A 20,015-nucleotide genomic window follows, 5' to 3' on the forward strand; every position below is an offset into this window, starting at 1 on the left:
GGGAGCAGTTGATTCTATGACGGCATCGTCACAATTAGTATCAGCAGATTTGTCAACTTCAGAAGTGTCTGTAGGCCCAGCAACGTTAACGGCAACTACAATGGTGGCCGCACGGTTAGAAACACCAACGGAGGCAATGGCAGCAGCAACATCGGTAGCAGCCTTATGCACAAGCGTTGGTTCCTCGATACAGTTTAGCCGCAGTCTCTCCTATCCGCGTGATATTGTGTTCAGTGAGAATATGACGATTGCATCACCTGCGTGCGATGAGAAGGTGCATGTGGTAGTATGCCAGCCTCTAGTGCATACTTCACTCAACTGCCGTCTCAAGTTCTCCGGTATTCGCCAACACCCCAGTAACTATGTCTACGTTGGTGTATTGGCTGAGGAGGAGCTTGAGCAGGCACGTGATCTCAGCAGATGTCCTGAGCAGTGTAGCTGCTTTACCTCACATCCTGATAAACCCACGTTTGGCGAGGCTAGGATCGTGAAGCAATTCTACGCTGGCTGGAACGATGGTGACGTTCTGCAAGTCACGATGCACAACGTCGACCAATCCCTGCGTGTGGTGAATTTGTCAAGAAACGGTGATGAAGGCTACATGACACACGCCTGGATGCAAGGATCAGCTGCACGTCTCTTTGTGGCACTCTATAGACGGGGACACTCTGTTGAAGTATTGTGAATACTGTAGTCACACTTAGGTCGTACGCTGGCCATCCATTATATTTCTGTCCGTCTGTCTGTCTGTCATTCTGAAGAAGATCTCTGGTCGAAAGTTCGAAACGTTAACAGTTGTCTGTATCAAGTCTTGCTCCTATTGTGTGGTTCGGTTGTCTACTGTTGTCTGTCTGTCTGTCTGCCTGTCTGTCTGTCTATATATCTATGGTATCTCACAGAACCATTGTTCTACTGCACTCTTTGCTAATTTATCTCTCTCCAGCTGGAGCTTTCCTGGTCCGATCATGTATAGTGACTGCTATATTCTTCTTTTTGCAAGTCTCGATGTTGAGAGCTATTCATCAGTTTGAGAGTGCTGATTTTTTAGTTGAACACAGACATACAATGTAGATGTGTTTGGCTAAGAATCTCAGCTGCTACTGCTGCTGGAATGGCCACTACTCTTTCCTGTGGGCCTTTGGTTGTGGTGGCTACTGCTCTAATACCCCGGGGGAAGGCTATAAGCTCTCCAAGGATTTTTGGCTCCGAATGCCACTGGGAGTTGGCACCATCAACATATGCGCATATATCCCTTCACGCGTACGTGCATGCAAACACAGACACAGACACACACACACACCACACCACACACACACACACACACACCACACACACACACACACACACACACACGCACCTTGACCTTGACCTTGATACACGTTGCCTTGATAGGTGACACAGTCCCAGTCAGGGGAGAGGGGTGGAAGAGGCTGATGAGCAGCACTTCTGATGGCGCACTAGGTGGTGACGTAGTCGGAACTTCGTGTGGCATGGGCACTCGAATGGGAAGTCGGCCCATTCCGACACTGTCCTGCGTTTCGTGCGGTCACACTTGTGTCTGGCCAAGCCGCTGCTGGACTTGAACCTGCGGTGACAGGTGCTGCACTGCGGAGTGACTGGGTTGCCGAGGTGCTCGGTGTTGGGAGCAGGTCCGTGGCACAGGCTGGGTGTTGGGAGCAGGTCCGTGGCACAGGCTGGGTGACAATAATGTATGTATATGTAGTGATGCATATGGGTAGGTTAAGCTTGAACCCATGTGTGTTTGTCATGTGCTTGCCGTCTACAGCTCTGCATCGCACAGTGAACAGCTACTGCTCTCCACGTGGGCAGCTGCGTTTGTCATTGTAGAGCGCTACTCACATGAGCTGAAGGACAACACCTTTGTCAGCCGTCTTGTTCAGGTAATCTATCTTTACCTGTGCTTGACCATGTATCACAGTACTTCACGTAATGTTATACTTATCCCTGTGGCAGGTCATGTATCACAGTACATGTAATGTTATACTTATCCCTGTGGCAGGTCATGTATCACAGTACAAGTAATGTTATACTTATCCCTGTGGCAGGTCATGTATCACAGTACACGTAATGTTATACTTATCCCTGTGGCAGGTCATGTATCACAGTACACGTAATGTTATACTTATCCCTGTGGCAGGTCATGTATCACAGTACACGTAATGTTATACTTATCCCTGTGGCAGGTCATGTATCACAGTACACGTAATGTTATACTTATCCCTGTGGCAGGTCATGTATCACAGTACATGTAATGTTATACTTATCCCTGTGGCAGGTTATGGGAAGAAAAATTGCGAAAAAGCCTTTGCTTGGGGATTGATCCTACTCCCTTGCCTTTGTGTGGACATTTTCATCTCATAAATGGTACAATATTGGCAGGATTGCTGAGTCTTGTCATAGTCTGTGGTGTATGATATATTTGTGCCACGTGAACCTGAAGGTGCATGCTCCGCATCCGAATGCCTGCTGCATTCCAGAGCATGTGATGCATTCTGTCATGTTATAATTTATTCTTTGGCTGTTGTCGTTTTCAGCCTGCCCACCCACTTCATTTCCTTCAATAGCCTCTTCTCCTCTTTTTCCTATATACCAGCTCTATGATGTATTTTGCTGTGGCGTACGCGTCCTGATTTTCTAAACCTGGCCCAGTTTCTAACTCCCTATTTTTTTACTTTTCCAGCCTCGAATGCGGCAATGTAGAATTGCACGGGTCACACAATGCAGGATGAACTATTGTTTTCCACTGTACCTAGTACTATATGTGCGAGACACCAAAAAGTCGGGGTGCAAGTTTTGGATGCACTGTATAGTACTGTGATTATCCACATCAGGCTCTCATCTCTCTACTCATTCGTTTTGACGGAATACAAATACAATGAAGGGGGGGGGGGTCAACCTCGCTTGCCAGGCTCATCCTGTTCATAGTTTCTGTAGCCCACTCACTGTAAAGATGCAGCAGCGTTCTACTCTGCAGCCAAACCCAAAATACAACAGCTCTGCTGAGCTTCCCCATACCACTGAGCTAAGGAAATAACAGTTGTATTGACGATCCTCCCCTATTCCCAACTCAGTCGTTTTCTGTGCTGCTGCTGCTGCTGCTGCTGCTGTCTGGATGCTTATGTGAGTGTTAACCAGCTAAAATAATGTTAATGTTGTTGTTTGTTTTCACTGCCACTGTTGTTACCTGTGTGTGTGTGTGTGTGTGTGTGTGTGTGTGTGTGTGTGTGTGTGTGTGTGTGTGTGCGTGCGTGCGTGTGTGTGCATGCACATGTGTACTTGTATATGTGTGTGCATGCACATGTGTGCTTGTTGTGTATTGCGTATTGCGTGTTTGTGGACAGGCTGCTATCAAGGTAGTGCTGGACTGTTCAGAGTCAGTTACACCGTCGGTTCACCACTGTATACTGCAAGGCTTGCAACGTCTTCTACTGTCTTTCAGTCTGGCCAAGCAAGACTCTCAAGCTGTCATGCAACTTGCTATCAAACGGTTAGTCTTGTGATCCACCTGAGACGGGAAGAAACAAAGGAAAACGGAGAAACAATGTGAAAAGAGCAAAAGAAAAGAAAGGTTGAGAAAGTGAGGGAAGGGGGGAGGGGGAGGGGAGGGGAGAGGAGGGAGTGGGAGTGGGAGGGGAAGTGAGGAAGGAAGCCGCTCTTGCCTGCTGTAGGTCCTCATTGGCTATGCTTCATCTTACTGATATAGTGGTTAGTGTTGTTTGGGTGGGCTGGGTGCATTCACAAATTTCTGCTCATGTGTACAATCTGGCTTCCGCACACGTGTATTCATGTGTGTGTGTGTGTGTGTGTGCGTGCATGCGTGCGTGCGTGTGTGTGTGTGTGTGTGTGTGTGTGTGTGTGTGTGTGTGTGTGTGTGTGTGTGTGTGTGTGTGTGTGGTGTTCGGGCGTGTGTGTATGTGCGTGCGTGTGTGTGTGTTCGTGTGTGTGTGGGTGTGCGTGAGTGTGTGTGTGTGCGCATGTGTGTGTTTGGGCATGCACATGTTTGATCATGTACTCAACCGCGCTCTCTGACTCATGTTATGCCCACTGCAGGTTGAACATGTCGCATAGTCAGTGTGTGGCTTCTGCACTCAGCCTACTATTGACATGCATGTACACAGGTAAGGCACCTGTATAGAATTCTGTTAGGCAATGAAGAAATGTTACCCCCAGTTGGCATATCTGGCCATTTGTCTTTATCCATCATTCTGCTGATGTATGCCTTGTATGCTTTATCAAAAAACACCAAGACTAGTGGTAATTCCAGGCGTGGTAGTTCATTTCGTACACATTTTTTCGGTGTATGTGGTGACCAGAAGCTAACTAACAAGCAGAGAGTTGTGAGAGTACATGGCATACAAACTCGGACGATGTGTGCCTCAAAATTCCTGGGGAAGAACCTGGGTTCAATCGCGTAAACCACGGAATGTGCTGACTTTTGAAGTTTTTAGAGATACAGTCAGACCTCGCTTATCCGGTCCTTTTTTATCCGGATCCCTCGCCATCCGGAAGAAAGTCGTTGGTTACCAATTTACAGCATATGTCATGCATACATACAGCATGCATGTTCGATTATCCGGTTCCCTCGCCTATCCGGATATTTTTGTGGAAAACGGATGTGTGCGTTATGCGAGGTCCGACTGTACGTTGACCCCAAGAGTACAAATCACTGTCACAAAGCAGGGGCGTAGCACCCGCTACGACTGGTACGACCATGGCCGTACCACTTTTCGAAAAGTGTGGTCCGTCCGGAACGTGCAAAACCGTAATAAAAAAAATCAGGATCCATCGATGCATATGCGCATCAGACTTTGACCGTTTTCTACTGTAGACTCGTACTCGTAGATCTGCCATGCATCTGCAGTCGTACTGAGTACTAGTTGTACTCGACTCGACTGCACACTGAACAGTCCCAGAACGCAGGATTTTGTGTCTTTTTTGCAAAATTTTCCAGGGGGAGGTCCCCGGACCTCGCTCCAACACGGCCTTCAGCCGCACCGACCTTTGGTCGTACCACTTCCAACACCCCTCCTACGCCCCTGCAAAGTGTCAATATGACAACGTATCTCCAACAAGAGAAGAAGAAAAGAGAACCCTCCTGTGACAGTGACGGCAAAGACCTGAAAAAGAGTCTTGCCCAATTGTGCTGTGGTAACGGTAGTCGGTTAGTATTGTGATAATTTTTAAAATATGGTCTCCTCCACCTTCTGTTCGGTGCTTTTAGGCAAGGACATTGACCGTCTCATTGGTGTTAGTTTGGACTCAGTGGAGACGGAGGAGGAGATGATGGCGCTGCGAGATGCAGCTTTTGTTTCGCTGGAGAAGGTCACCATCTTGTTTGACAGGATGAGGAAGAGCTTTGCATGCGATGCAAAGATGGTAGCGTCAGTGGTACCACTGTTGCTTGAAGACTTTGTAGATACTACCCAAGCTATGAATAAGATGGTGTCAGAAGTCTTGACTCAACATCAACCACATCCGGTTATCCTTGCTGTTATCATGGCTCAGGTAAGCTGGAGAGAGAGAGAGAGAGAGAGAGAGAGAGAGAGAGAGAGAGAGAGAGAGAGAGAGAGAGAGAGAGAGAGAGAGAGAGAGAGAGAGAGAGAGAGAGAGAGAGAGAGAGAGAGAGAGAGTTATAATTCATATTCGAATACAGTCCGTTATTTGAGCAGTCTACTCTGTTGGAGTAAATCTAGTAAATCTTCACTTTTCATTGGCCCTCGACAGATATCTTGACTAATTTGATGTCTGGTGAAGTTGAAACCCATGGGAGATTCATTCCTGATATCATCATAATATTGGTCATCCCCATCGGCGTTGCTCTATTTCTGTATGTGTACATGCATATTTTTTCCTGCATTTGTGTGTGTATGTGTGCATACTTGTTTGTGTGTGCGTGTGTGTGTGTGTGTGTCTATTTCGTTTTGTTAGGCATTTGACACACTCCGTCGTCGTGGCCTGTTCCATGAGATCCGAGATTGGGTTATCTTATCACTGGGTAGCTTTATACAAAGGTTAGTGTACAGTGTAGTAGTGTTGACTGCTAGGTCGGTGCACTGGGCTACTGGTAGAATCTAGTGTAGTAGTGTTGACTGCTAGGTCGGTGCATTGGGCTACTGGTAGAATCTAGTGTAGTAGTGTTGACTGCTAGGCCGGTGCACTGGGCTACTGGTAGAATCTGTGGACAAGGAATAGTCAAGAAAGTGTCTGCTCCGAACGTTGGAGCTCGCACTTCCTGCCGACTGACTTGATACTTGACTGACTCACGACTGCGTCTGAAGCGTGAAGGAAGCGTGAGCTCCGACGTTCGAAGCAGACACTTTCTTCACAAATTACCGTCGATGTCGCAATATCTTCGCTCGTAAGGAATAGTCATTTGAACTATTAGGGTATACTGCACCTCCTGGCTTTACGTGTTAGGAGCGAGTGCTAGTGCTACTAGCACGAGTCCATAACACCAAGAGTGTGCAACTGGGGTCTGGCTGCTGCAGGCCCACTGCGCGGCGGAATTCCAGCATTACGTCATGCTGCTGAGGCACAGAGGACAAAACTCCGCATATCGCGGTGCTTGGAACCAGGGAGTACTACAAGCGCAACGAACGTGTACGTCATTTTTGACGTAATGTTGGAATTCCGCCGCGCAGATCCCCATGTACAGAGTTGCACACTCTTGGGGTTATGGACTCTTGCTACTAGTATTTCACTGCTGTTGGGATTGATAATGAGTACTCGTATGTCCCCCTTCACAGCACTGGAGCCGTGTCCTTTCCTGGGGTCTAGTGCAACGCTGGTGTATGAAAGCTATCCTGTTTGGAAGCAGTGTTTATGCTAGATCCTGATAGGTCTGGTATCCAGTTTGAGACAGCACATGCATTGCATGTACAGTGCACTGTGACAATGTACAGTGTACTGTGACAATGAAGATGAAGCTGTTGTGCACATGCATGCCTGTGTGTTTAGTCTATGATCAGCACAGGTTATGGTAGTGCTGAGTGTTCACCAGTCATCCTGTGATATGTCTTTGTCTACTAGTACGTAACATGGTGTGCGTGTGTGTGTGTGTGTGTGTGTGTGTGTGTGTGTGTGTGTGTATGCGTGCATTATTCATGTTGTTTTGTTCATGCGTATGCATGTGTGTCACTTTGCGTGTGTGTGTGTGTGTTTGCATGTTTGGTTTTGTCATGGTTTTGATCTGCAGGTCCCCAGTGGAGACAGCCATCTGGAGTTTGTCCTGCTTATTTGTCAGTGCTGCCAACACGCAGTTTGTCTACAGCCTGTATCCTCAAGTTCTTAGCATATGGTCCACTGAACCTCTGGCTAGACTGTGATAAGATGAGCATGGCAGTGTTTAGTGCATGTCTGTACATGTATGTGTACATATACAAAAGAAGCATATTATCAATGGTAGGAAACACTTTGGCCCTTGGCCCCTCTAGAGTTGTAGAGTGTAACTACCAGTTTGAATGTACTTCTTGACCTACATGTTGGTACATGTTTCTCTCTGTCACTCTGTCACTATGCCTCCACCCCGAATCCTACTGATTGTCCTGTGTGTAGTTACTGAAGACGTGTTAGAAGCGTTTTGCTGTCATTCCGGTCTGCTGTAAAAGCCTGTAGGGGTTGTGATTATACCCCCCCCCCCCTCTCTCGCGTCACCCATGGACCTGGTTATGATATTGCTGAAAGTTCCTTGACTATCTGTCTCACTTAGCTTTCCGTACTTGTTGGGTCGTCTTGGTTGTGTGCAAGCTGATGACCGCAAGGTGTTCCTCATGGCTGCTGTTGACTTCTACTCCAACCAGGTGAGATCTGCTGCTCACCAGCTTGCAGCTGGCCTGGAGTTGTCTTTTCTTTATCTTAAGTGGCTACATGTCAAGGCTGATATTTGAGTTCAAGCTTTGGAGTATATGCATGCACATGCCTGCATGCATGCATGTTTGTGTATGTGTGTACGTGTGTGCGTGCGCGCGAATTGCTCCCTTTGAGCTGTAGGTATACCTGTGTTCCTGTAAAGGTAGGTGAATGCCATATACATATCAGTATGATGTAAGTTTGTCCTACTGGTGTTTGTGAATGGGCCTGCTTTTTCTCTAGAATCTGCTGGATGAGCAGCGAAGTATCTTCAAGGAAGCTTTTCAACTCCACTCGCCCAAATCATCTGTCTACTCCGAGTTGCTTGAAGAGCTGTCAGTATTAGTGAAGTAGTCACTGCTGTTAGCATTGGCGAGGCAGTCACTCTTTTGATTTCCGGGCTGAAACCCTGTTGCACTGGCTCGACTGCAGATGCCTGGGATTCTTGCAACTGCAACGCAGCGACATTGTTAGCTTTTATTGCTTTTTACCTGCTGGCTCAGGGTTCTTGTTTGTTTGGTATGTTTTTGCTATTTTTGAATTTTGACAAGCTTTGGAATGAGCTCTAGCTCTGATCTTGCAGATTGGAATTACATCTGACTATTTACCTGCATAAAAATTCTTCATGGAACACATCTCCTGTTTTCCCACAAGATTTATTTTCAATCCCCTTTACCCGTTTCATGTAGTACGCGCATGATCTGTGTTGAATGTGTGTCTTCATGTCCGTAATAGGTAGGACCACTGCTGCACAGCCCAGCCTGTACTGTGACAATGATTGGTGGTGTATTGGACCGCCAGGCCAAACCACCGTGCTGTGCTCAATTAGCTCACTTGGCTGTTTGCGATTGCTGCCAATCCTTCAAGCATGACACTTTATTTTACTATTATTCCGCTGAACCTAGTTTATTTTCAAAGTTTAAAAGTGACTAAGTGATTTTCTTGACACTTCATGCACTTCATACAGCATAGTCCACTTTGTCTGAATACATGTAGTATTCGAGTTCTTCTTCAGTGAGAGATAAGCGGCACTTCTAAGCAATGCTTCACCATAGCAACGGTAATTTGAAGAATCTGTTCTTCCAGCGAGTTCGCATGAAATTCCGGAAACACGTCAACACAAGAAAAACACGCTATGCCGGTCCAGTGAGAAACACAAAGCCTAACAAAAGTATCAAGTCAACTTGCGATAGTTCTAGCTCAAGGTCTACTGCGGTGTATGATGAAATCTAATAGGAGTACCTGCCTCCATAATGTAGTAAATATATCCTTGTACAATTGGCAGGTCTCTTGACAAAATTAATACTGCACGCTCTTCTTCCCTTTGAAGGGAGTGGAGGGATGCTGTGTCCACTAGAAAACATCCCAGAGAGAGAGAGAGAGAGAGAGAGAGAGAGAGAGAGAGAGAGAGAGAGAGAGAGAGAGAGAGAGAGAGAGAGAGAGAGAGAGAGAGAGAGAGAGAGAGAGAGAGAGAAAGTAAGTTACATTTATAAAGACAGGTAAGTCTAACAAATGAGGACTGAGACCTCTACAAGAGAGAGAGAGAAAGAGAGGGAGGGAGGGAGGGAGGGAGGGAGAGAGAGAGAGAGAGAGAGAGAGAGAGAATGTGTGTGTGTGTGTGTGTGTGTGCGCACGCACATGTGTAAACTGGAAGTAATTTTAGCAACCTACTCTATCATTATCTAGCTACGATATTGTGATAATGATAATAGGGTAGACCGCTACTGAGACATTGTGTAATGTACTTCGAAGTAGCAAGATCTTCCAGGCCATTCTTTACAATCATACTAATCTAGAACGAGGCCAGCACAAAGACAATGTGCCAGTGACAACACGTGCATCATTCTGTTCCATTATACTACTTCTACTTGCAGTCTTCCTATTGGTCCTATATCATGCGGCATCCTCCAGCCTATTCATTCTTTTCATTGCCACCATTAGTGTCTGGTATCAGATCACGTGCACTGTGCAGAGATGTGAGGACAAAGTGCCGTTCGTACTGAATGCTCTTGCGGAATACTAGATCGGTGCCGTGGATCCAGTCCATGAACCCAACGAATCCATAGTTCCCGACAAACCTGGAGGCAAAGAACAGCACACAAATTGTTCTGGGCACTTTTGTGAAAAATGACACTGGGTTTGGGATACATGAAAAATGTTGGTGTTTCATACTCTCAATCATTAGTACATGCTACATAATATGGACTACACAACACAGGCAAGCCCATACTTGCACTTGCACTGCAATCAAACTGACCAGATTGCCACAATAGAAGTATACCACTGGTACTGACTGCCATAAGCTGGTGTAAAGATTCAACACAAAGCAGCTCTGTCGGATCACTGAGATGACATTGTATGTTCCCTCAATCAACTCCATCAACTCACTATGATAATGCCGTATATTGGGGAGGCTATACCGTTATTTGCTGTAGTTATAGTCATGGACTTACATGGCATGATGGTAATCATGGCGTTCGTTGGAGAAGACGAATGGGAAGTGAAATCCACAGTGATCCATTGTCGTGTAGATCAACGCCCAGATTTCCCAAATCACGATGACTGACAGGTGTGAGCCCATCAGCATTGGTCCAGCCAGAGTTGGCAAAGAACCGGACAGGAAGAACTCAATGGGATGTACATACATGCTGGACAGTCCGATGGGCGCTTGAAACTCATGATGCATCTTGTGAATGCGCTGGTACAGGTAAGGAATGTGCAGCAACCTGGGAAACAAAACCGACAAGCATGCATGCACAATTGCACATGTACACACCACATATGCATACATTCCGATACAATGCATCTGAATTCGAAGCTCCATACACCGTATTTATATTCATGATATTCCATGCTCTGCAGTGTACCTGGAACAGTAGTGTAGTAGACAGACTTCCCCCGACACACAACACTATCTAGTATGTATTGCACAATTCATTGTTGGCCCCATCAGGTCCCTTGTTATCTACATTAGATTTAGATAATAAATTAATCATGTCTTGACTAGTTTGAGGGAAAGACACAAACGGGAAAAGTCTGAAGAAAAAACTGACATACATTATGTATCTGTATTCTTCTTTCCAGTTGCTTGCGATAGGCCATGAAACACAGACTGGATATCAACTGTTCAAACTCGTGTTCAGGCAACTCAATCTGATTGCTATGCATATAATTATAGTTGGCCTCATTCATGTGTGGCAACGACATGCAAATACCGACCGACCATTTACATCCAAACTAGGCTAGATTTGACAACACACAGTGGATTTTCAACTTCCGATGATGCATAATGACAACTCTCTCAAACACTAGCCAGTAGCAGTGCTACTCTCATCGCCAAGTGGAGTCATGGCAGTGACCGAGGAGGGTTCGATGATGGTTATTATATTGCAGCTCGAGCTGGTCTCGCCGGTCTCACCTGTGTGTGTAGTAAAAGAACACCTCTTGAGCCAATAGGAATACTAGCAAGTGGATCAGCCCTGTGGATACTGCAGGTAGCTGATAGCCAGCACTACAGCCGCGCCATAGCAGGAGAGGGTAGAACACTAGGTTCCCGATAAACCCCATGACCGTTAGATTGAACACAGCAACAGCCACACATTTCTTGAGGCGATCCGCAGGAATCTGTGAGAGGAAAAATCATAGTATCACATGCAGGAAACACAAAGGAAACACAAACTGCCATTGTCCACATGAAGAATTCCATGATAATACTTTAGACTAGTACCGGCAGCCTGCATGTATGTGTGTATGTGTGTTTGTAACGGGCGGTTGCTGGTATGACTGTTGGTCACTCTGTGATGCCCAACTGGCGGGTTTTCAAGTCTGAGTGTCCTTACGGGTACTGGTTTCGTTGACTGGATCTTGTACTTGAGTAGCTGACTTGGTGCCGCAGTCGCCTCAAGGGTTGCCAGGAATGCGTTCAGTAACCAGAAGACAAGGAACGGCAGTATTCCACTAACTGAAAACACCGGCGAGCACACGCGCAGACACAGACACAGACACACACACACACACACACACACACACACACACACATACACACATACACACACACACACACACACACACATGCCCAAACAGACACACACACACAATCATGCTGATTCATGCATACACATACATGCACACCTTTGATATTACTTCGGAAGTAATTTGTTGACCTTTGACGCCCATCGCCGGAGGCTATGATAGCAATGCTACGGCACCCTGGCTCCCCTTTTTTACTCCATCAGATCGGTATCATCTTTCCATTTTCCACCCTCTACACAAATGTACTCCCCCCCCCCCCCCCTCCCCTGTGCCTACTCCTCCTCACTTTCTGGTGCACTGAAGTGTCGCTGAAGCCGAGACCTCAGGTCCCCAGAGATGCTCCAGTTTCACTACCACAGTTGCGCCTGCAGCCACCTCTATCATGCAGTATTCTGTTCTCGAGGTTCGTGGTTTCTCGTTAAAAAATGAAGCAGAACCTATAGCAACTTGTGCTGGAATTGCACCATTCAACACTGAGCATGCAAGGCTGAAGAATTGACTGCCACTTTTCTGGTCTACACCACACAGCTATCATATTTTTGAAGTGGCTTTTTCTGATCAGCGAATCCCGATTTTTTTTATCTTTTTCACATTTTTCCCCACACACACAGCACACCACATACTCCGGCATGCACCGGTTGTTGGTAACCACCCAGGAGAATGAAAGAAAAGTCAGCAGGAGTCTGAGAAAGAGAAGATGTGTGTGTGTGTGTGCGTGTGTTGTTGTTGTTGTGTGTGTGTGTGTGTGTGTGTGTGTGTGTGTGTGTGTGTGTGTGTGTGTGTGTGTGTGTGTGTGTGTGTGTGTGTGTGTGTGTGTGTGTGTGTGTGTGGCCATAATCGTCGGGAATCGAACCCACAACCTCTCAATTGGAAATCGACTGCTGCAAGCAGGGATAAGTCCAAAATGCACACAAGTACTGTCATTCACGCACATTTACCATTAATTTTTATTATGGCCAATATCCCCCAAATTTCTAATATCTTCCCAAATCAGTGTCCAATATGAACATGTTCTGGAGATTTCGATATTTCGCGCAAAAATTGCCAGGAAATTTGAGCTGACCCTAGCGATATCGTCATGAACTTCAAGACCGAATTTCAGAAGATAACTACATGACTGTCTGTACATGACTCACTGTACTGGTGATCTGCAACTCGCCGCATAAAACGTATTGCAGATTAGATCGGTTGTCTGCCGGACTCTTACCAGAGAATGCTGTATAGTCATCCTCTCCACACCACCGATAGAACGTGGACCAGGCGTCTGCCACATCACTAAGGTTCTGACCCGCCACATGCACGGTCATGGACTCACGTACCGATTGATGTAGCTTGTCCATTGACTCGCCGAAGATTGTTGATCTCTTCGCACTATTTTGATGGAGGTTTGGGCGGCCGAGATCTTTATTATAACCAGAGTTCGGTTACAAGCATAATTATTAATTTTGCAGTTGTAGTCCGTGCATTTGCCAGTACAATCCTAAACGTTATCTTCATTACAGATTCAACAGCTATATTCTTCCGTTCTCCGGATCACTTTGTCCAAAGCGAAAAGTCTGTTGTTGACGAACCCTGTTTCTTTCAGTTTTGTAGATACCGGCATCATGACACGCTTCTTTGACAGACAGTACTGAGTCTGTACATGTACCAATTACCATGGTATACCAGGTATACATGCATACAGACAAGTCTCACCAGGCGGTAACCATGGTAACATACCGCTGTAGATCTACCAGAGCTGTAAATTAATGTATAGAGATCATGAAGAATTATATATTTTGAAGATACAAAAAACGAAAGAAGATAAGAAAGAGTAAGTCCATCAGCTAGTAATAGTATGCTAGTCTGTGGTGTAGATCTACACGTCGACAGCCGTCCCACAAGCTAGTTACATGTAGTTTGCTCGAGGAGGTACTGGGAGTTGGACACTGCTACCTTGAACTTGAACTTGAGGCGCTGCAGCGCTGCCTTGGATGGGGGAGCGTTCAGGATGGCAGAGGGTAGAGCATTCCATGTTGTTAGTAGGCCGAACGGGAAGGATCGGTGTAGGATGTCAGGACTTGTTGCGGGGAGGGGGTTTGACAACTGGAAGGCATGGGAGTGTTTCACTTGATGTTGGTGGCGGGTTCTGGGGCGGGCGGGCTCAGGGGCAGCAGGTGGCAGCATGTCTGTCAGCTGGGCTGGACCGGAAATGTACTGCAGCTTGAACAGGTGGCAGAGTCCCGAGACTTGCGGGCGAGACTTGCCGACGCACTGAAAAGCTTGGGAGCATGGTCTCAGCGCCAATGCTGCGCATACACCGTTGCTGGATGCGGTCAAGCTTCGCGAGGTTGGAACGGGCTGCGCCTTGCCAGACTAGGGGAGCATATTCCGTGGTTGGGCGGATGGAGCCTTTGTATACGCTGAGGCGGCCGTTGCGGTCGAGTATTGGGCACACCTTTCTGAAGAAGCCAAGGCGCTGCCTGGTTCTGACTGCAACGTGGTGGAGATGGTTGCGGAACAGCAGTTTGTGGTCGAAGGACACACCGAGAAGCTTTTAAAACATCGGTTACCTCTCTGATCGTGGTACCTAAGCTGAAAGAAGAGGGTGGGAGGGGTGTTGATCGTCTGCTCATCGACATTCCCTGGCACTTTGTCGACTCAAGCTGAACCTTCCATCTCGATCCCCAAGCTTAGAGCTCATCGAGGGAGGCTTGCAGTGAGTTAAAAGTGGCGGGGACACATCATCAGCACGAATCAGACAGTAAAGTGTTGTGTCGTCTGCGTACGACGCTAGCTGATGTCAGAGATGTTGTTGACATAGATAAGGAAGAGCGTTGGTCCCAAGATACTGCCTTGGGGTACACCGGCTTGGATTGGGAAGTGCGAGGAGGTCTGACCACCAACAACAGCCCCTCATCTACCGTTCCTGAAGGTACGAGCGAAGCCAAGACAGAATCACAGTGACCCGCCAATGCCGGACATTTCAGCTTTGTGCAGTATGCCAGTGTGCGAAACTTTATCAAAAGCACCAGCTATGTCGACTGCAACAAGTCGAGCGATTCCATGGCGACCCACTATGGCGGACCACTCATGATGGAGGGCAGTGAAGAGGTCGGCAGTTTCAAGTCCACGGCGGATGCCAAATTGTCTGGGAGATAGGATCATGTGACGTTCTGTAGTTTGTAGAAGATTGACAATTTGCCTGTTGATGATGGTCTCCATAATCTTGGACACAATGCTCAAAAGGAAGACAGGTCGGTAATTTTTCACTGCTGCGTTGGAAGTGTGCTTGTGGATAGGCACGACGTGTGTCGTCTTCCAGGGGTTGGGATGATGCAAGCAGCGTAGACAGCGGGCAAACAGCTTAGTCAGAGGGGGTGCGAACTCTTTCGCACACTCTCGAAGAACCCGTGCTGGGGAGACTATCTGGACCAGTGGCCTTGTTGACTTGGAGCTTGCGGAGCTCCCTCTGAACCTCAGCAGTGCAAAAGCGGATCATGCCCATTGCTGGTGGGTTGTGTAGCTCGGCTCTTGGAAGGTTGGACGGGTCAATGTCATTGTCTCCAAGACTGCATTTCTGTGAGAAGAATTCCTAAAACATTCCGACTTCTCCTTCGCGGCGCGGTGCTTTCTGCTGTTCTCATCAATGAGTGTGGGAATATCAGACTGGTGTCCAAAACCACCTGTAGGCTGTTAATCTTACTCCACCATACCTTGTCTTTGAGGCAGCCAGTTGTAAGCTTAGTGCGAAGTGTTATCTGTTCGGCAGCTTGTGCCCTTGCCATTGTGCGAATATTCTGTGCCACGGCATCGGAATACAATGCAATGTAACTGTTGTGAGCCTGGATTCCGCTGCCACGCCTTCCAAGCACGTTGCTTTGCGGCGACAGCAGCATTGCAATCAGCATTGCATACGACATGAGTGGGTTGCTAACTTGCTATGCACCCACACACTATTAAAGGGGAAGTATACCCTAAAATCAAATTTTCACCAGTTGTAGTCTTCTGGGTGCTGAGTCGAATGGTCGTGGTCCGAGGAAGCTGCGACGCTCCCTTCCTACTTGAATCCCAATCGAACTCGCGCACTTCCACCGAAACTGGGTGACTGCGCCCTACTAGATGGGGATTTGTATGCAAAATGTCACTAAAAGCGCCATTTCGTTCTTATAAAAGCACGGATGACCGCGATTGGCCCATATGTTGTAGTCTTTTGGACGCTGAGTCGACTGGTTTTGGTCCGAAAAGGCTGCGATGCAGCGTTCCTCCTTTATTCCCAATCGAACATGGTTGAACAAGCGGTCACGTGCTCCTGGGTGCCCAAATCACCTGGTCACCGCGCCAGCAGGCGACAACTTTCACACCAAGGTTCAACTCGAGTTCAACTCGAGTGACAGGACTGCACCCAAAAAAGGTCAAACAGGCTAGTAAGTTGTACCCTGCAGGCACGGTGACCAGGTGACTGGTGTACGCAGGAGCACGTGACCGCTTGTTCAACCATGTTCGATTGGGAATAAAGGAGGAACGCTGCATCGCAGCCTTTTCGGACCAAAACCAGTCGACTCAGCGTCCAAAAGACTACAACATATGGGCCAATCGCGGTCATCCGTGCTTTTATAAGAACGATATGGCGCTTTTAGTGACATTTTGCATACAAATCCCCATCTAGTAGGGCGCAGTCACCCAGTTTCGGTGGAAGTGCGCGAGTTCGATTGGGATTCAAGTAGGAAGGGAGCGTCTCAGCTTCCTCGGACCAAGACCATTCGACTCAGCACCCCGAAGACTACAACTGGTGAAAATTTGATTTTAGGGTATACTTCCCCTTTAAAGGGGAAGTTAAGGCAAAAATTAAAATTTCACCAGTGTAGTCTTCGGGGTGCTGAGTCGAATGGTCCTGGTCCGAGGAAGCTGAGACGCTCCCTTCCTACTTGAATCCCAATCGAACTCGCGCACTTCCACCGAAACTGGGTGACTGCGCCCTACTAGATGGGGATTTGTATGCAAAATGTCACTAAAAGCGCCATTTCGTTCTTATAAAAGCACGGATGACCGCGATTGGCCCATATGTTGTAGTCTTTTGGACGCTGAGTCGATTAGTTTTGGTCCGAAAAGGCTGCGATGCAGCGTTCCTCCTTTATTCCCAATCGAACATGGTTGAACAAGCGGTCACGTGCTCCTGGGTGCCCAAATCACCTGGTCACCACGCCAGCAGGCGACAACTTACTTTCACACCAAGGTTCAACTCGAGTTCAACTCGAGTGACAGGACTACACCCAAAAAAGGTCAAACAGGCTAGTAAGTTGTACCCTGCAGGCACGGTGACCAGGTGACTGGTGTACACCTTGCTTTAGTGGATCCAAAAGTAGAAATCTGACGTGAACTTACTACTCCCTGGCCGCTTTGACGTCATCACTTTAAAGCCCTTACCACGTCATTGTTTTTTTTTTTTTTTTTTTTTTTTTTTTTTACTGAGCCTCTTGTACGGGCAAAATAACACATTTTGTGAAGAATCAACACATATAATATAAACGAATCATCATATACAGTATTTACAGAGTCTGTCACTCAGTAGGATCACTGCACTGTGCAGGTTCACTGGATGCGTGCCTCCGCCGCCACTAGCACAGCAGGGGGACTCAGGCATGGCAGGAGCAAACATGCTCCTTGAGCCACGCAGGCACATACTACACACACGACATAGCACCACAACGCACCAGGGCAAACCCAAGGCGGCAGCGCAGCAAGGAGATAACCTGCCCGTATGGCTCCTTACTCTTCTCAGCCAGGAGAGAGGCGATCCGCGTGAAAAGAGCATTGGCATGCTTGCCATAGCCACCAGAGGCAGAGAGCACAACGGGCACGAAGGAGGCATGCTCAACTTCACGTACTCGCTCCTCGTACTTCCGGCGCTTTTCCTGCTCATGGCGTCTGTAGCTAGCAGCGAGGGAGGTGGCACGATTCGAAGACGCAAAAGGGTTGAACACCCGTACATCAATAAAGATGCGCTCGAATCGGCCACCCCACACACCACTAGCCGCAACGTCCAGCCGAGCTTGCTCCTCCGTGACAGCTGTGCGATGGCGGAAGGCCTCTCCGGTGACGGGCTGGAGGTGGGGTTCCACTGTCACGTTGTGAGCGACCTGCCTCAGAGCTCTGGCGGTGATGTCCCTCACCTCGTTGTGTCGCAGCGTCGGGAAGCCACCAAACGGGCACGACAGGGCGTGACTCACATTCAGCGGCTTACTGCACACGCAGAGGCTTGGGAGCCGAGGAGGTGTCCAGCCGTACCGGAGGCACAGGCCATCCCGGAAATCTCCCTTGCTGAGTGTGAAACCATGGCGGCTGAGGGGGCGGCAGGTCAGCCAGCTGGATGCACCCTTTTCTGAGGCCAGGTCGAGAACAGGGGCCAGCTCCCGGTGATCCGAGCGAAGAGCGTCAGCCATAGACTTGAACGCGCTCCGCTTCTCGGCCCGAACTTACCACGTCATTGTAGACTAGTTTTTTTGTACAATAATCAATATCCTACTGTACTGGCTACAGTGCTACACTACACTCTCTATCAGTCTACAGTCCATTCATAAAAAGATGGGTCCTGGCTCTGGCGAGCTCCCGTATTTGGCGATTTTTCGTGATTTCATCGTACACAGTGCAATGCTGCGAACTTTGAAATTTGAAAAAGGGTCCAAAAAGGGTGCCTGAACTGGGGTTCGAACCGCAGAATGCGCGCACTGTTGCAGGCGGGGTCAAACGGCCTGGATTTTGATGGTTTTTCCCAATTCAGTGCTTTTGGGGCAAAACCTGGCCGAAATCCTATTCTTGCTATGGCTTGCTTTTTGGACAAAAAAACTTCAGAAACATAATTGGAAGAGGATTCCATATGGGATTGCAGAAAAAATTCTAAAAAAACTCAACGTTTGACCCATTTATGGCCAAAAGCTAGAAGTTCATTTTTTTCTGAATGGACTGTATGTAGTATCACACTACGCTAGCGGCCTTGCGTATCAACTACTGTATCATCGAGTCAGTACAGTACACAGACTCAGTAGGGACAAGTACATGTCATTGGCACAATCATGACATTGTGTTCTTGTCTAAAACCGCAAAATACCGGCACTTGGCATCACCCCTGACTCACGTGCACCATGCACATACCAATGACGTATACCATGGTATACTAGTACCAGGTACATGATTGTAGTCATGACTGTACATGCATGCCGCGAGGCTTGTTGAGTGGTGAGACTGGTGACTGCACACGACTGTACTAATAAGTGCTGACTAGCATGACTGCAATGACTATGATTCTGAAATGTGATCATGGCAATGACTATGTACATTGTAGTGCTGAGTGCTAGACAGTGTCTACACATACTAAGTAGTGCGAGGACAGATAAGACTGTCATGTCAGTGATAGTGGGCGCACGCGCATACTCGTGCTATAGCATGCTACACAAGTCGTGGACATTGAAATCCGGTCGCACGTCTAGCAGCCCCTGATCATGCCATCGGCCCATCGAACACGAGTCGGCAAGCTGGTTTTCATGATGGGCATGAAGGCATGATCTACACTACATGTACAGTCTACACAGTCACTGTGCGCGCAGTGCACTCTCGATCTCTGCGCTCAGTGCGCTGCAGCCAATCATGCGAAAAATTTAAATGGTGCACGTGTACGTGTAGAGTCTACATGCGAGGATCACGTGCACATGCCTTTTCCATCGCATAGCGCCTACGCAACCGACTGCGCAGATCACACTTTTTCTGGACGCACCCACAAAGGGCCACATGCCAGCTCTAGTCTAGTACTTGTACATGTAGTCTACTAGTAGATCTACATGACTGTACTCATCTGCATGCTGCATGTTGCTATCTAGACTAGAATCTAGTGTAGTGCATGCACTGACTGTCCGTAGTCTGTACTGACCGTAGTCTGTAGATCTAACCCCAAACCCCGTGCGTGCATGCAGATCGCCAGAGCTAGAGACTACAATGTAGAGTGCAGCCTGTGTCACAGGGACACGTAGGTTAGGTACTAGGTCTACAAGTACACCGACAGTGACCGTGTGCATAGCATGCATGTGCATGATCTGAGATTGAGAAGTCGACTCAGTCTTTGCGCTGGTCATTCACAATGA

General features: G+C 47.7%; 2 protein-coding genes across 3 annotated transcripts in view; one reads left to right on the forward strand and one right to left on the reverse strand.

Moving 5' to 3' along the window:
* Positions 1 to 8,923, forward strand: part of LOC135814574 (huntingtin-like) — a 57,238-nt gene extending 48,315 nt beyond the window's left edge. For both annotated transcript variants that reach the window (XM_065327708.1, XM_065327709.1), the window contains exons 57-64: positions 1,787 to 1,901; positions 3,363 to 3,508; positions 4,072 to 4,139; positions 5,243 to 5,526; positions 5,950 to 6,032; positions 7,217 to 7,294; positions 7,730 to 7,820; positions 8,113 to 8,923. In XM_065327708.1, coding sequence (XP_065183780.1) covers positions 1,787 to 1,901; positions 3,363 to 3,508; positions 4,072 to 4,139; positions 5,243 to 5,526; positions 5,950 to 6,032; positions 7,217 to 7,294; positions 7,730 to 7,820; positions 8,113 to 8,223 — 976 coding nt within the window. In that variant the 3' untranslated portion in view covers positions 8,224 to 8,923. The remainder of the gene's footprint in view (positions 1 to 1,786; positions 1,902 to 3,362; positions 3,509 to 4,071; positions 4,140 to 5,242; positions 5,527 to 5,949; positions 6,033 to 7,216; positions 7,295 to 7,729; positions 7,821 to 8,112) is intronic.
* A 118-nt stretch (positions 8,924 to 9,041) lies between these two features.
* Positions 9,042 to 13,494, reverse strand: LOC135814575 (fatty acid hydroxylase domain-containing protein 2-like). The gene is made up of 5 exons (XM_065327710.1): positions 13,109 to 13,494; positions 11,709 to 11,830; positions 11,288 to 11,493; positions 10,323 to 10,595; positions 9,042 to 9,947 (listed from the first exon to the last, which is right to left on the reverse strand). The coding sequence occupies exons 1-5, from the start codon at positions 13,239 to 13,241 to the stop codon at positions 9,782 to 9,784; spliced, it is 900 nt and encodes a 299-aa protein (XP_065183782.1). The 5' UTR covers positions 13,242 to 13,494; the 3' UTR covers positions 9,042 to 9,781.
* Between the last annotated feature and the right edge of the window lie 6,521 nt (positions 13,495 to 20,015).

The sequence above is a fragment of the Sycon ciliatum genome, chromosome 4 (assembly GCF_964019385.1).
Source record: "Sycon ciliatum chromosome 4, ocSycCili1.1, whole genome shotgun sequence".
Taxonomy (NCBI): domain Eukaryota; kingdom Metazoa; phylum Porifera; class Calcarea; order Leucosolenida; family Sycettidae; genus Sycon; species Sycon ciliatum.